At 32.3% G+C, this 17,440-nt stretch overlaps 1 protein-coding gene across 1 annotated transcript; it reads right to left on the bottom strand.

Annotated features, from left to right (window-relative positions):
• Nucleotides 1-804: 804 nt before the first annotated feature.
• Nucleotides 805-15,568, bottom strand: LOC127699227 (D(2) dopamine receptor-like). Its single transcript, XM_052202982.1, has 2 exons — nt 14,981-15,568; nt 805-1,567 (listed from the first exon to the last, which is right to left on the bottom strand). The coding sequence occupies exons 1-2, from the start codon at nt 15,406-15,408 to the stop codon at nt 805-807; spliced, it is 1,191 nt and encodes a 396-aa protein (XP_052058942.1). The 5' UTR covers nt 15,409-15,568.
• Between the last annotated feature and the right edge of the window lie 1,872 nt (nt 15,569-17,440).

Raw genomic sequence — 17,440 nt, 5'->3', positions numbered from 1 at the left:
GTTGGCATATGATGGAGCCATTTTGTTGCCCATAGCAGTTCCATTAACTTGCAGATAATGATCTCCATCAAAAGTGAAGTTGTTGTTTTTAAGTACCAGCGTGAGCATTTTGACCAGGCATTCAGTAGGTGGAAATTTCACTGGTCAGGAATTCCAAACTTCATTACATGCATCAATGTCATCTGCATGTGGAATATTCGTGTAGAGGGAGGTGACGTCCATAGAGACAAGTGTCGTGTCGGAGGGGAGTGGATTTAAGGCCTGCAATTTTCCAAGATAATCGGTAGTATCTTTGATGTGAGATGGTAAGTCTTCAACATGTTGACGAAGATGGAAGTCAACGAATTCCGATATTTGTCCACACGATTTAATAACAACATCTTCGTATAATACCATCTTATACTAGTATCGTAGTGCAAATCTCTAGACTTATATATACATATATAAGTACTTTTCACTTCCACAAATGTCCACCCAGTAAATGTATTGTCCACTTCACCTACACTCAGTATTTGTTTGTTTTATCAATGAATATATCATTTTCCAAGATGAATGTTAAGATTTTCACGACAATTGCATTCTGTAATTTCAAACTATTTTTGTCTTCTTTTATTACACAGGAGTGTGCGAGGGTAACTCTTTATTGGTAATTATGAGAATTCATCACAACATTAAAACATATACTTAAGCTTGTCTTATAATACAATTTCCGAAACAGAAAAATTTACAAATTAATTATAAACACAAGTTTATCCGTGTCTTATATTTCTTCATGTTTTAAATTAACATCATCTGAATCAACATTTAAAACTTGCATCTCATTATTTTCCAAAATGAACGGCGAAAATCTTTATTTGTATAAGCATAGATAATAGGGTTAAGGGTCGAGTTTATGTATGTCATCCAAAACATCACCGTATATAATAACGGTGGTACTAGATCAGGATGGAACGCGTATATATCCCAGGTGACATAAAACGGAAACCAAAATATAAGATAACTTAAAACTACATATGACAAGGTGATGAAAATTTTTCTCTCTGATTTGTTATACTTTACTTCATCTGTGGTGTCTTTTGTATCATTGGTCCATCGATTTTCACGTTGCATTCTCTGCGAAGTTTGAGATGATGACGTTGACGTCTGCTGATCTGAAGCAAGGGGTCGATAATCTTGTGAACTGCTTACAAATACAATCTGGTTATTTGTTACGTTTTTGTCATGTGACTTTGTGGTATCGTTTGATAATTTATTTTGCGTGTTTATCGTGGGATCTTGTATTTTACTATTGATACTGCTGACTGTGGTGTTATTTGTGTAGTCTTCATTTCTGGTAGACCTGACGTTCACGTGGTTCTTAGGTTTAATTTTTCCTCTTTTCCTCATTACAGCCAAAACTTTGATGTAAGAAATCACCATAAGGGAGCATGGTAAATAATGACCGATCACATCAACTACAATTATAAACTCCCTGTTTTCATTTGGTTCCCAAATACATGAATATTCTTCGTTATGATTCAGTCTATCTCCAATGAACGGTGGAGTCCATATCGTAAACACACAAACCCTGAAATGAAAAAAAGTCCATGAAAAAGCGATCTTAAATAGTATTTTTCATTTCCTATGAACAAGAATGATTTGTTTTATGGAACATTCTATCTTTAGGATATCCACATCTTTCCCTGTAAACTGATATCAAGGACTATATTTCAATATAAGCCGAAATTTGAAAAAGATTCAAATGTAGCGTTTTACTGAATTGGTGAATCTTTTGTTCATTCTTTTTTGTTTTATTCTTTTTGAAAAAAAGCATTTGTGGTATGTGAGTCTTTTTTATGAATTCATTATAATTCATTATAACATAAACGGTACCAATTTTTCTGCACCAGATGCGCATTTCGACAATCAATGTCTCTTCAGTGATGCTCGAGGCCAAAATATTTGAAAATCCAAAGCTTATTAAAAATATGAAGAGCTATAGGCTAAAAAGGACCAAAAAGTATAGCAAAAGCTGGGCAAGGAATCAGAGCTTTGCATGAGGGAGATACATTCCTTAGTTTTAAATAATTTCCAAAATTTTTAACAGCATATTTTGATAACATAAAATCCGTATTTTCATGCCAGTACCAAAGTACTGGCTACTGGGCTGGTGATACCCTCGGGGACTATCAGTCCACCAGCAAAACATATGCTTATAAATTCTAACTTATTCCAAGAATCTGGACATGCAAAGGCGATTAGTATGCCAAAGGTTGGTTTACCAGTATAAAACTCAATAATCGTCAGTAACTTGAGCTCACTATATGCAAGGGCATTTGACAATGAAGAAAAAACTGTATTCCATGAAATATTCTTAGTTTGGTCAAATATTTGCTAAAGCCAAACGATCAAAATCTGGGACGTCCAACTGTAGATCATTTAAGTCATTAAGTTCATAGACATATCACAGCTAGTGAGTGTACTATGGTTTTTGTCAAATTTTGATATAAAATGGCGAGATTCAGAATTGCTTGTGGAAATGTACGTAGATACGATAAATGTTACCAACACCATACATTGTGTACTTATAACTTTTCATACAAAATGTATCTAATATTTACTTCTTTGATTCAAATGTGTTGATGACTTTTCTTTTTTTCTTTCTTTGCTTCTTTATTTCTTTGTTTCTTTGTTTCTTTATTCATTTCTTGATTTTATTCATTTGTCTATTTATTTATTTATTTATTTATAAAAGGGACAAAAGGTCAACCTTTCAAAGTTTATGGTTTATAATAGTTTTATAATTGTTTTGGAGATCGTGGTAACATTTGTGTACATCTTTGAAATGACGTCTTGTATATAAAAATGGTATAGCAACAAAAAGAATATTCTTATTCATTATGGCAAAACTTGCGGAAGTGAAGAAATAAAATTGATTTGTGGACATTCGAAGCAGATAATAAATTTTATACAAAATATCGCCAGTAGTAATTGATACGTTAGTAGCCGTTAAAAGGAAAACATTTATTTAATTGTCGGGCTTCGTATACGTGCAGAACCTCAGATTACAAATATATGCAATATTATGAGGAGGATACGGCTAGAACAGAGGTTCATTATAATGCCATAAAAGTATACAACATCAACGATAAAGATAAATACTAGAGGACAGTCACACTTAAACCTAAAAAACTAGATTGTCATAATCAGTTTTAGTATAAAAAATTCTTGACGATCTTCTGTAATCCTATTCACCATCAGAAGTATATAACTAGGTCTTTCCACTTTTGCATGGAAAGAACTTTAACATGGAAAGACCTTTTGAGTGTGTTCTGATTGTTTTTACTATTAGGTCTTTCCACTTTTCCGTGGAAAATATTTTGGTTCTGTTCTGATTTTTTTTCTTCCGCCTATTTTTTTCTTGTGCTGTGTTGTTTCAAAAGATGTCGCTTAGATATTTTGTATATGATATCGTACAGTTTATACACCTTTAAAACTGACCCTTTTAAACCGAACACTTTTCTTTGTGAGAATTATCTCCCCGAATACTGTTTTTCTTGTTATGACTACTCCTTCGCAACCGTAAAAGAAAGCGACACATTTATTTTTCCAAATTTATCGTTATATCCTCAGCATGTTAATACGTTTGATTTTGACTGAAGAATAAGTGACATATAATTGTAACTGGAAAACTATAAGTTATAGAGACCTAAGGTCTTTTGATTTGAGGTCCTTGATGTATGACCTTGAAATTGAGGTCAAGGTCAAAGTTTAATTTGACGTTCTAGATTTTGACCTTTGCTAAAACTCATTACTACATGATAAAGTCATAGGGTCTTTTACATTGGGTTGCAGACATATGACCTTGAAGAAGGTCACCTTCGGTTATAAACGTTAAATAGCCATTTTCAATTATTTTTCAAAATTGATCGATACATCCTTAGAATGTCGAAAAAATTTGTCAGAAGCGATCCGGAGACTCTATATGAGAATTATCTCGCCTTATGCATTTGCTATAAATTGTATGTATTTGTAACTGGTAACTTTATTGATAGAAACCTAGGGTTATTTGATTTGAGGTCTTTTGTTCACCAAAAGAAAAATGAGGTCATGGTCAAATGTCACAATCATGTTCTAAATTTTGATTTTGGCTTATTATTGCTTCTCCTCAGAAACCTTATAAGATACCGACAAAATGTGTTTACTAAAGTGTTAGTTTTGACATGTCGTAACATCTATATTTGGTTAAAAGGGTGCGTCGATGACATTTAATAGGAGTTTCCTCCCTTCTTATGTCTAAAATTAGCTATATTGGGATATAACTTATTAACTATATATAAAAGGAACTTAGGGTCATTCGATTCGAGGTCCTTTCTTTGTGACCTTGATAATTAGGCCAAGGTCAAAAGTAAGTTGAAGTTCTAGATTTTGACCGTTGCTATAAATTCATATTTATGCGTAATAAAGCTGTAGGGTCTTTTGCATTAGGTTGGTAGACATATGACCTTGAAAAGGTCAGCAGAAAGTTACCTTTTATAAACAGGAAGTAGCTATTTCCTGCACTGATTTCATTTAAACGCACCTAGAACAATATATTTTTAGAATCAGTGTGAAGTGACCTATCAGATGGTACCAGAAGTGACATTTTTTAAAACCGGAGTTGGCATTTTATCTCCCTTATTTCAAGCAAAAGTAAATAGAAACAACATATTTTTGGTATCAGTGTGAATAAAGCTACCATATGAGACTTAAAAAAAACATTTTCTAAACCGAGGGTAGCAAATTATCTCCTTATTTCAGATATAAGTATGCAAAAACCATATATCTTTTTAACCAGTATGAAGAAACCTATGATTGGATGCCAATAGTATCTTTGAGTAAACCGCAACTGGTGCATAAAAACTGGTACCGTTAATGTTATTTGTTAATAATTATTTAGAAACTTAATGTTTACTCAACATTTACCCTCAATTATTATCTGAACAATTGGTTTTCAATAAAAATGCCTTTATGAGAAAATTTCTGTAGGGCTGCTATTATGAAACTCGTCAACGATAATTCTTACAAAAAATGTCGGATCGTTATGAAGAACGATGAAATATTAAAATATCTAAATGCACATATGACTCAATCTTAAAAAGTGTACAACAACGGAAAGAAACAGGGTTTTAAAAAATAAGAACATAGATTTAAAACACAATTCAATCATCAGTGTCAAATAACCCGGATGTCAAGTTGATTAAATATTCAAAATGAAAACAAAATCTTATAACAATTTTGTTTTTCTTTGATTTTTTTCAATGTTCATATTTTCAACATTCGGTTTCAATATTCAACATTAACATTTTTTACATTCGATTTATAATAAAGGTAAACATTCGTTTTTCAACATTCAACATTCGATTTCTATATTCAACAATTTATTTTTTTTTTCAACATTCGATTTCAACTCGTATCGTGTTTCGTCAACAGGAAATATTTTTGATTCGTCAAAAATCCTAATGCCTTCCTTTAGTCTTCCGTTTCATCATTTTTACCTTTTAGAAACTATGAAAGTAATAAACATCAAACGATTTAATTCAAACAAAAGAAGAAACTGTTGCGTGATGTATATCCGCACAATAAATCTCATTACACTCTACAAGTAAATCGTTCTTTTCAAGTTCATAAAACTTGAATCAAGTGAATTTGCATTAATTCGAAAGCTTTTAAAATCAACTCGGATGTTTTTTTTTCTATTAATCATTATGTTAATTGCGCTCGGTAAGCAATAAGAATACTGTGTATAGAATAACTGTCTTGCTTTTTATCTTCTTACTAAACAGAAAGATGAGAGCGAAAAAAAGATTAAGTTTCATATCAAATCCCTGAAAACTTTTTGTGTTTATTTCTATTATTATCTGTGAATAAAGGAAATGTCGGATAAACACCAAGGAGACAGCAACGTAACAACAGTTCACATCAAAATACATTAAGAGGGCCACAGTTCGACTTTCGAAAATGGACGAGTGACCACACATTTTTCATTGTCTTAAAATTTGTAATTCAGATTTTATTTGGTTGAGATTTTCAAGAGTTTTTGTGATTTGTATATTTTCTTCCAATTTTTGAATTTCATTTACCAAAGCATTTTCCAATTTATTTGTTTCTTTCTTTTTATATGATGCAAAGGAAATTGTTTTACTTCTAAATTCGGTCATTAGTGTTTCTAAGAACAGTTTCTCATTTATTGTGAATTGAATATCTAAGCAATCCACTTGATCTAGGGTGTCTCTATTGTATACTAAGGTTACATATTGATCCTTTGTCTGTTTTCTTTTTTTCTTTGACAGTTTCAATATATTCTATATCATATAGTAAACTATTTTTAAATTTCAATAAACGCTTCCCAATATTGAAATCACTTATTTTAAAGTGTAAAACTATTGGTGAATGATCAGATCTATAGCCGTTTTGAATTTCTACTTCTTTTAACTTTTGATAGAAACTCCGAGATACAAGAAAAAAATCAAGCCTATATAGCTAGCTTGCTTCAGAGGATTAATTTTTCTCCACGTAAATCGCTTCTTACCTGGGTAGAATTCTCGAAATGGATCGATAAGATCATAAGTTTCAATAAGTTCAAAGACTTTTTCTCTTGCTCGCGGATTATTTATATTTAGATAGTTGTAAGTATCTAATGCCTGATTTTAGACATTATGTGCGTTCAAAAATACAATGGACAGAAGAAGGAGAAAGATCCTCCAAATATTTCCTAATTTAGAAACTAAGAATTTTTTTAGTCAATAATGAAGGTCTTTGTATAAACAAACAAGAACAGATTTTAATGGAAGCCAAAAACTTCCATAAGGACATATATTCAAAAAAGATACAGTAGAAAATGTTGATCCCAATAAGGAAATTCCATATTTAGATGTTCCAAAATTAACAAATGAAATAAGGAATACCATAGAAGGGGGAAATTTCTTCTTCAGAATGAACAGCAGCTGTTAAAAGAATGAAAAATAAAAAAGTCTAGAGGATCAGATGGATGCACCATTGAGTTTTTTAAATTCTTTTGGATAGATTGAGGCGAATTTGTTCTACGGTCAATCAACTATGGGTATAATATGGATGAAATGTCAGTATCTCAAAATAAGGGGAATAATCAAGACAATATATGAAAAACTGGCGACCTAAGTCTATTAAACACAATATATAAACTTGGGTCTAGCTGTATTGCAGAACGATTGAAGTTTATCTTGTCACTTCTTATAAATAATGATCAAAGAGGGTTTATTCCTGGAAGAGATATTGGTGAAAACACGTCTTATTGTCTAGATAAATTTATGATATTTTATTGTATACAGAGGAAAATTACATACCTGGTATTCTCCTCCTTGTTGATTTCGAAAAGGCGTTTGACTCAATTTCCTGGAGTTTTATCAAAAGCGTATTGGACTTTTTCAATTTCAGACCATCTATTAAACATTGGATCATTACTTTTTATACTAAAATTAAATATGCAGTAACTGAAAATTGCCATCTCTCAGAATTTTTTGAGATTCAAACAGTGACCTGGTGACGGCAAGGTCTTTTTGAATGCTTTTTCATGTTTAAATCGGATTTAAATATAATGCGAACTGGAACCTTACGTGAGGAGAAATTCACGCTAAAGTAGGACATTTCCTAGATGAGGGGTCTGTAGAAGCTACACTTAGAGAACGGTAATTATTTATTAGCTGAGGGGGTGTGTTAAAATTTTTCACATTAAACATTTTTGTTGGCAACTCCCCACCACCCTCCCCCCTAATTTTTATGAACCACATAAAGACCCCTTAGAACATAGTTTCAAACGTCAGACCCCCCCCCCCCCAACAAAAATCCCTATCGATTGTGGGGAGAAATTCTCACTATAGTAGGACATTTCCAAGATGAGGGATCTGTAGAAGCTAAACTTAATATAATTTGCTTGAGAGCAACAAAAACAGCGGAAGGAGGATTTGACCCGAAGACAAAGGTACAGAGGTAGTGCATGTAGGTATAAAGTTGAAAGGAAAAGGGATTACCATTTGATTTTGGGGAGGAGGATTTTGAAAATGAATATCGTATCCACTGAATAGAATAAGCATGCGGATAGCAACAGATGAAAATGAATAGACAATCCGCAAAAATATCAAATGGTCATCTAGGCCAAATAATTATCACGTCTTGAACATGTTAAAAGACCATTTTAATTTTTTTTTCTGTGACGCCTTCCTTTGGACTAATGGTATTCTAATTATTTGTCAATTTGTTATACCTTGCATAAATGTTATCTAATGTATGGACCAAGTATGTGTTTTCGTATGAAATGATGGAAGATTTTATTGACAACGGAATAAATAATTCTGTAGCCTATAATTGAATGCACCGAACATTGAATGAATTCATTAGAGATTTAAAAGTATTCTGATTTTTTTTAAGCTTAAAAAAATATTTATTTTGCAAAGATTGTTGAAAAATCTCTAAATTGTATCATTAAGACTCTTTTAATATTTAAATTTAACTAGGTTTTATTAACATTTCAATTTTCACCGCATGAGTGAATTGAAAACAAGCTAAATTGTCTACATCTCAACTTTAATTGCGACATTCTTGTATACTTATAAAAAATAATGACCAAATCAAAGGAATCACTATAGATGACTTAGAGTATCTCATTTCACAATATTCTTATACTTGATGGATCACCAGAATCTTTGAATGCATCTCTCCGTACTCTAGATAAATATGCAGATTTTTCAGGCCTTTAAATAAATTTAAACAAGATCAAGGTTGCTTGGATTGGGAAGAAAAAGTTTAACCAAGAAACTATGTGTGTGAAGTGGGGATTGGAGTGGGGTTCCAGCAGATTTACACTTCTTGGGATAAATTTCTCCGTGGATCTTAATGAAATTGAAATTTTAAACTATGATCCCAGGATGAAAAAAATCGAAAATACTTTAAAAACTTGGACAAACCAAATACTCTCCCCAATTCGAAAAATAACAGTGATAAAAACACTTATAAAATTAAACCATTTATTCCTATTCATTATTATACCCAGTCTAAATAATGCAAAGCTTAAATATCTTACTGACAAAATATTTTCCTTTATCTGGGATAACAAACCAGATAAAGTTAAAAGAGACACTTTATCCAAACCACACTTTGCAGGAGGTCTAAAAATGATAAACATTGAAAACTACATAAAAGGTTTAAAATTAACTTGGATAAGAATAATTAATAGAAATAATTCAAAACTAGTGTAACTATTCCTCGTTTTAGAAAATTAGATTTTTTTGGAAATGCAATTTCTTGGCCCTTATAAAAAGCAGAAAAATCCATTTTGGAAAGAAGTATTTAATGCTTGGAATGATATTCAAAATATACAAAATAATTCTCAAATTACCACATTCAATATATGGAAGAATGGTGAAATATAGATTGGTAATCAATCAGTTTTATATAAAGATTGGACTAAAATAGAAATTTGACTGATAAATGACTTGTAAGATGAATGTGGAAATTTCATGACTTTTGATTATTTAAAAATGTATACAATATCAAAAACTAATTTCCTTACATATCAAGGCTTAATTTCTGCAATAAAAAGTATTTAAATGAATATAATATACGCCCCAATGATTTAGTGAGAGAAAACGGTAAAGTTTTGCTTTCAGTTATAAAATTATTTTTTTAAATCCCTGAGAGGTTTAAAAGATATGTATAATATTTTAAGTAGTAAAAAGTCAAACCTTAAACAGAAATGATAACAAAAATGGTCCTTAATTCTAATTACAAACTACAATTGGAAAATATCCATATATTGCCCTTTTATATTACCAAGAATTCAAAACTGCAGTGGTTTCTATTCAGAATAATACATCGAATTCTAGGCACGAATGAACTTCGATTTAAAATAAATTTAAATTGAAAAATACAAATAAGTGTAGTTTTGGTTGTGGAGAGGTAGAAACAATAGAACATATATTCTGGATTTGTCTGTATATATCGAAATTATGGGAAGACCTTAACTCCTGGATATTTGAGAAGATAGAAATAGAACTATCTTTAAATAAAGATTTGGTTTTATTTGGTATTCTAACGAAAAAGGATAAAAATGACATAAGAAACTTGCTAATTCTGTTAACAAAATTCTATATTAATAGAAGCAAATTATCATTGGAACAAACCAATATGATATCGCTAAAAAATTATTTAAAAGAAAACTTATTAATAGAAAAATATATTTTTTATAAAAATAAATGACTCAGTAGGGGGGAGAACTGCTGTAACCCCTGGACTCTTTTATTGTCATAACAACAAAGATAAACAATAGACACCATATGTTGTATAAATTATGAATATGGACTATCTATCTGAGCAACCTTTGTCTTGCAATCATACTCTGCAATGTATCAAACTATTTCAGCTGTGTCTATTTTTATATGTTGTATATCTTCTGTGTTTATATTATATTATGCAGAAAATTTGTATAACTTACTATTATGTTCATGTGCAAATAAAAAGAAACTTCATTATAAAAAAAAAATAAAACATTGCTTCAACTTGAGAAAAAAAATGGACGAGTGCCTCAAACTGAAATTTAAACAAGCTGTAATTTTATTAAATTCAACAAAGAAGACCAAAAATAATTCTTAATAAAAAGAAAACACAACGCGGTACAAGCAGCTGCTGACAGGATTTTCGATTTCATAATCACGTGACGGGGTCGGCTAAAAAAAAAAAAGTTAATGTTTTCATCCTTTTTCTTTTATCGCAAACTCCGGAATATCGAACGATACATATAACAACGTTCAATTACTGTCTAAAGAGCCGAATGAACGACCGAAAGCGTTTACAGTTTAGCTAACAATATCATTTGTTTGTGTTATTCAGTTTTTTAATTTTTAATTAATGTTGAAATCGATTGTTGAATGTTGAAAAACGAATGATGAATATTAAAATCAAATGTTAAATGTTAAAATCGAATGTTGAAATATAAAAATAAGATGTGGTATGATTGCCAATGAGGCAACTCTCCACAAAAAGTTTAAATATTGAATATATACTGTCATAAATCGAATTTTGAAATCGAATGTTGAACCGATTATTGAATGTTGAAATCAAATGTTGAATGTTGAAAAAACGAATGTTGATTGATTGATGGTTGCTTGACGTCCAGTGGCAAATATTTCATGTTTAGGACAGAACAAATTAATAATAAATACAATATGTAGGTCCTGTAAAAGGGCTTTCTGTGATAAAGGCACGTGGATAAAGGTCGGGGAAATTTGACTGCCACTTGAAAATGAGGGTATATTAGATAGGGACAGAAAATTTGACTTACAACAGTTCACCCACGACACTCTTTCTACACGGATTTAACGTTTCCATTTTGACCGGACGTAGCTGCGTACTTGTACACCCTGCACAGACAAACGGACGGCCAATTGAGCAGGGTTTTAATGCCGATCGGAAGACGATCTAAGCACGGTGACCATATTTCTAATCCCCAGTCACTCTTGTGGGCCGTTGAATGTTGAAAAACGAATGTTAAATATTGAAGTTGAATGTTGAATATAAAAAAAACGAATATTGAAAATTTGAATATTGAATGTTTAAATCGAATGTTGTTAAATATGAACATTAAAAATAAAAAAAAAATAATAAGAATTGAAAAAAAGGAATTTATAAAGAAGAAAAAAAATATGACTGTTGAATGTTGAATTTTCAATATTGAACCAACTTGGCATCCGTTCAAATAACACAAAAACAAAGCATAGATTCAAAAAGTGAGGATAATACCACAAACTGAATTTCTATGCAAGAAATTGAAGCAAAAACACCAAATACATATTAAGGTATATCCCAAAATATTCAAAGTTCATGCTGTACTCAAAAAGGAAAATAACCTCAGAATCCCGAGATTTCACTTGGAACATGAATTTCCAAACCCATAAAATATGCCACACTACGACTTAAAACTGATAAAACAAAATCCAAAGTAACCATATTTAGAACCCTTATGTTCAATAATGTATCATCCGTGGAAAATAAAGAGCATCTTGGCTTAAATATAAATGGCGTAATATAACAGAGTCAGCAGACAATTCAGCGCTATGTTGATAAACACATGTAATCCAAAAGGCGAAATGACAGCTTTTCAATAAAATATTGGCAAAAAAATAAATAGGACATGTGGTATCATTGGCAACGTGATGAAAATTCCCCCAGAAATCAAAAGAGGATATCTGACCCTTCTTTTAAATCCCCCAGAACTCAAAGGACGAGGATGTCTGACCCTTCTCTTGAAATCCCCCAGAACTCAAAGGACGAGGATGTCTGACCCTTCTCTTTAAATCCCCCAGAACTCAAAGGACGAGGATGTCTGACCCTTTTCTTTAAATCCCCCCAATAACCAAAGGACAAGGATGTCTGACCCTTCTCTTTAAATTCCCCAGAACTCAAAGGACGAGGATGTCAGACCCTTCTCTTTAAATCCCCCAGAAACCAAGGGACGAGGATGTCAGACCCTTTTCTTTAAATCCCCAAGGACTCAAAGGACAAGGATGTCAGACCCTTTTCTTTAAATTCCCAAGAAACCAAAGGACGAGGATGTCAGACCCTTTTCTTTAAATCCCCCAAAAACCAAAGGACGAGGATGTCTGACCCTTCTCTTTAAATCCCCCAGAACTCAAAGGACGAAGATGTCTGACCCTTCTCTTTAAATCCCCCAGAAACCAAAGGACGAGGATGTCAGACCCTTTTCTTTAAATCCCCCAGAACTTAAAGGACGAGGATGTCAGACCCTTTTCTTTAAATCCCCCAGAAACCAAGGGACAAGGATGTCTGACCCTTCTCTTTTAAATTCCCCAGAACTCATAGGACGAGGATGTCTGACCCTTTTCTTTAAATCCCCTAAAAACCAAAGGACGAGGATGTCAGACCCTTTTCTTTAAATCCCCCAGAAACCAAAGGACGAGGATGTCAGACCATTTTCTTTAAATCTCCCAGAAACCAAAGGACAAGGATGTCAGACCCTTTTCTTTAAATCCCCGAGAAACCAAAGGACGAGGATGTCAGACCCTTTTCTTTAAATCCCCCCAGAACTCAAAGGACGAGGATGTCAGACCCTTTTCTTTAAATCCCCGAGAAACCAAAGGACGAGGATGTCTGACCCTTTTCTTTAAATCTCCCAGAACTCAAAGGACGAGGATGTCAGACCCTTTTCTTTAAATCCCCCAGATAACCAAAGGACGAGGATGTCAGACCCTTCTCTTTAAATCCCCCAGATTCAAAGGACGAGGATGTCTGACCCTTCTCTTTGACTCGATAAAAGACAAATCATTGTATTTCAATAGCATGTGTGTAAAGTGTTGATAGGAGATGGCACATTTGAATACATTACGCTAGAGCAGTCAAAACCACAACACCTACTGTGGCTTGAAATACACAAAGTTACTAGTCCAGCTAGGCTTAGTCCTTGACGCCCGACTTTAATTGTTTCGTGTGAAGTTACCTCTCTCTTCATCTCCAATGGACACGTACACAACTGAATATTGAGTACAGCTGAACACTGATTTCAAGTTATTTAAGATTAATACTACTGTTATAGTTGAAATGAAGGGAACGTGACTTTCCTTAGACTTCAATGAAAACCTGTGTCCAAATGTTTCATGCCAAAGTATGCCAGTGGTTAGCACATAATGCGTTTTTGTTTTAATAGAATCTCGAAATCATCATTCTTATAGAATTTAAAAGATTTGGCATTAAGTTGGCAGAGCAGAAGAAATATAAAAGTAGATCAATTTAAGCGGCAAGTGTCTCGGTCAGTCGGTACAAAATTAGAATTTTTATAAGGAATCCACCATGGAGTATTGCTTCCAAGGTTGTATCAAATTTACGCGTTAGTTTCAAAGATGATCAAAATGAAAACTGTCAATCGACGGATGAACGGACGAACAACGGAAGCAAAACTGGAAAATGTACAGATGTATGCTTCTCCTTGGTATTTGATAAGTTTTGAATATATTGAAACTGTTCAACTATTCATCGTTAACGACTGAAAATAGGGTAATTATTCGCTTATGTATAACGAAACGGAAATGCACAACCAACAATAGCATTAACGGTAATAAATTTAAACATTAAATGCATTAGGGTATTGTTTCTTGATAAAGTAAATGCGTAAGTAGATTATGTCGCTGATGTATAAATAAATGCGTAACTATGCACATGAAATGGAATTTAGGTTTCTCACTACTTTTCAGTCGTTATCGAATACAAAGCATGTCAAGTGCCCACGTTATTTAGTATACAGCTATATCTCATAGTATAAGTCTAGTATAAATACAAAAAAAAGTTGGGTATTATATTTTTATTGAAGTCTATGAATTGATAACCCATTCAAGTTGTCTAGACATAGATATTTATGAATTTTTAGATTTTCTTGGTTTTTTTAGATATGTGTATAGTGTTATTTTACATATAAGCCTTAAAGTTAAAAAATACTCTAAAAGGCGATTTCATAAAACCCAGTGCCGAACGTTTGAATCAATGTCAATTACTGTGTTCCGATTTTCTTGTCGGACATGGGTACGGACAATATATTGCCTTATCACGTTGTTTGACCGATCCTGTGATGGTCTATCTTTGTACCTTCTAGTACCTTATGGGCTTCCCCGGGAGTGATCACAGTTTAAAACATAGTTCACCCTAGAGGTCCAACTTAACAAGTCAAAGTAAGATAATGCACAAATGACCCGATAGTGGACGAAAGTATACATATTAAAAAAACGGATAAAAATTTCCGGCTAATTAATTGGTTCTTCAGGCGCACGTTTCGTCTACATAAGACTCACCAGTGACGCTCGAATCAAAAACAGTTGGAAGGCAAAATCAGTAAAGAAGTTGAGGAGCACTGAAAACAAAAATTCCAAGGCAATGTATGCTTGGGATCAAGTTAATGCAAACTAAAGAGTAAATGCATACTTACCATACAATGGCTATCATAATGATCGTCTTCTTAATTGTTGAATTATTTCGGTAATGGATGGGCCATGTCACCGACCAGAATCTGTCAATTGAAATGGCGGTCAAGGTGAATACCGAGGCAAAAGTCATGGCATAGTCGGCATATATCCAAAAGGCACACATGGCTGGTCCAAAAGGCCAGTATCCTAAAACTGTATCTATCGTGTAAAATGTCATGGCTGTTATAGCTACTAAAAAGTCCGTTATTGCTAGATTGAATATAAAATAGTTGAAAGCTTCCTTTCGTAGCTTTGATTCTTTTATGAAAGCTAGCAAAACTATTAAGTTTCCTATAATTGTCACGAGAACTAAAGTTGTGAGTGTAATGATAATGGTTATATTTTTACTAGAAGGAAGAAATTCTGGAAGGTCCTCAGTTTTATTGCTCATATTTGTGTAATCCTTCCTTTCCAGTTGCGGGCAGCTTTCTTTATCTTACTTGCTTGGCTCAAAGCCATTTTCAATTCTTTTCAATCCGTCCATTCATTAAAATGTAATTATGTAGTTTACAGTTTTATAATTTTTTTTCAATAACAAGCTGGTATGTTGATCCTCCTATGAGTTCAGTGAATCAGGTATCTTCTGTCTTTTAAGATCCTTACATTGATCGATTCTGTTCCGGAACTATTTTCCCTTACTCCATTATTGTAGAGTAGTATGCGGATCGGAGATAGAACTGCCGGGGAGTATGATTGTGATGCTGTGTTATTATTGGTTTTCAAGATAATGAGTGAAATAATAAAAGTTCGGAAATACTTTATACCTAAGCTGATTGATCTAGTCGACTAGTATTCAATATCCTTCCAAAGGATGTTTAATTTCGTAATTAGTTTCTTTGAAAATGTCGTAATTTCCCATCTGAAATAACATTTTTTTATTATTGAAGGAACTTTTAACTCGAAGCAATATTTTCAAAACGAAAATTTCATATGTTTTCCATAAGATGATGCCATTGGTATAAATATTATAATTATATAACTTTTATTTCCATAAAGTCATTGGAAATAGTAAGAAGGTAATAAAACAAGAAACAAATCATGTTTTGACAAAAATAGTCAATTAATAGTAAGTTGTCACTATAACAGAAGAAAAAAAAACAACATTTAAATCAATTTCCAAAACAATGAATATTCCTTGTGTTTAGGAACAGCGATAGACACATAGTTTAGTTTATATCAATTTTTATTTGCTCAAAGATACAAAAAGGATCGGACACAAGTTTAACTAACTTATGAAGTCTTCTCCTTTACATAATATTACAATAACAATTATACAGAGCATGCACAGTTCAGTATATATATATTAAAGGTAATAGTAAAATGAGGCATTTGCACAGTCTGAGAAAAAAAAAAAAGCCAAACACAATTAACAAGAAAAATGAAAGAGAATTGAGAGAAAAAAAAAGAAAAAATATAAATATAAGAAAAAAAGAAAAAATAAGAAATCACAAATATAAAAAAAAATGAATAAATGAAATTCTGTGGACACGGTGTTTTTGTTTATTCATATCTTATTTGATTATACTACAAGGAATCTTTTTGATTTTTTTATATATTCAAAGACTTCTTTAAAGATTTCACAGTTTTCCTCGTATGTTAAAGTTTGGCTACCCTCAGTGAGCAACTGTAGATTTATTGTCACATTATTACGATAGACATATTGGTGCTTTAAATTATGAGTATTTACATGTATTTTGTTTGATAAACTGTTATATTCCCAACAGTGTATTCATTGAAATTCTTATTCTCTAAAGTACTAACATAATATTCAATAGTTCTGGAAATAAGTTGTTTGAAAAATAAGAAGGTGTGGTATGATAGCCAATGGGACGCCTCTCCAACAACTCTATTCCGACATATGTTAAGAATGAAATGCAGCAAACCACTTTGATTATGACATAGTATTTATTTACTCAGCTTCGATCTTGATTTCAATAACTTCAGGCCTTCTATCATATAGTATCAATCTAAAGAAGGATCAAGATACTAAGAAGTAGTAGAGGGGGCTATAAAACATTAAGATTATAAGTCGAAGAAAAACACATAAAAACTTAGCCGTAAGAAAAATACAAGCAACAATCCCCAAGGCAATGCACACAAAAAACTAAAGATTGTGCAAATTGAAACTGAGTATACAAACAGATGCTCCATTGGCGGCAGTTAGTTCCTACTCGGCAATTGACAACTGTCATGTAACTTATATTAAAATCCATTGATTATTCATAAACAGTAATGGTGCATCATGCAGCGGATGAGTAAATATATTTTTTGTGTAACTTATCGAATGATCGAGAATAAAATGGTATACTAGATTAACTTTTTCAAATGTAAGTATATTTGCAAGTCCATCAACATCATCAATGACTGTCTTGGTATCATTTCAGTGTTTAGGCTTTAAATAATTAGGTGATGGCAGATATTTT

The sequence above is a fragment of the Mytilus californianus genome, unplaced genomic scaffold (genome assembly GCF_021869535.1).
Source record: "Mytilus californianus isolate M0D057914Y unplaced genomic scaffold, xbMytCali1.0.p SCAF_4, whole genome shotgun sequence".
In the NCBI taxonomy this organism is placed as follows: Eukaryota; Metazoa; Mollusca; class Bivalvia; order Mytilida; family Mytilidae; genus Mytilus; species Mytilus californianus.
The sequence above is the reverse complement of the archived record's forward strand: the minus strand, read 5'-3'. Positions and strand labels throughout refer to the sequence as shown.

Bases quoted from the DNA above. Each gene is read 5' to 3' on its own strand.
- LOC127699227 (XM_052202982.1), bottom strand. From the start codon at position 15,408: ATGAGCAATAAAACTGAGGACCTTCCAGAATTTCTTCCTTCTAGTAAA. The intron at 1,568-14,980 runs GTAAGTATGCAT...TTTTCATTTCAG, and splicing joins ATTATGATAGCCATTGTATG to GGTTTGTGTGTTTACGATAT.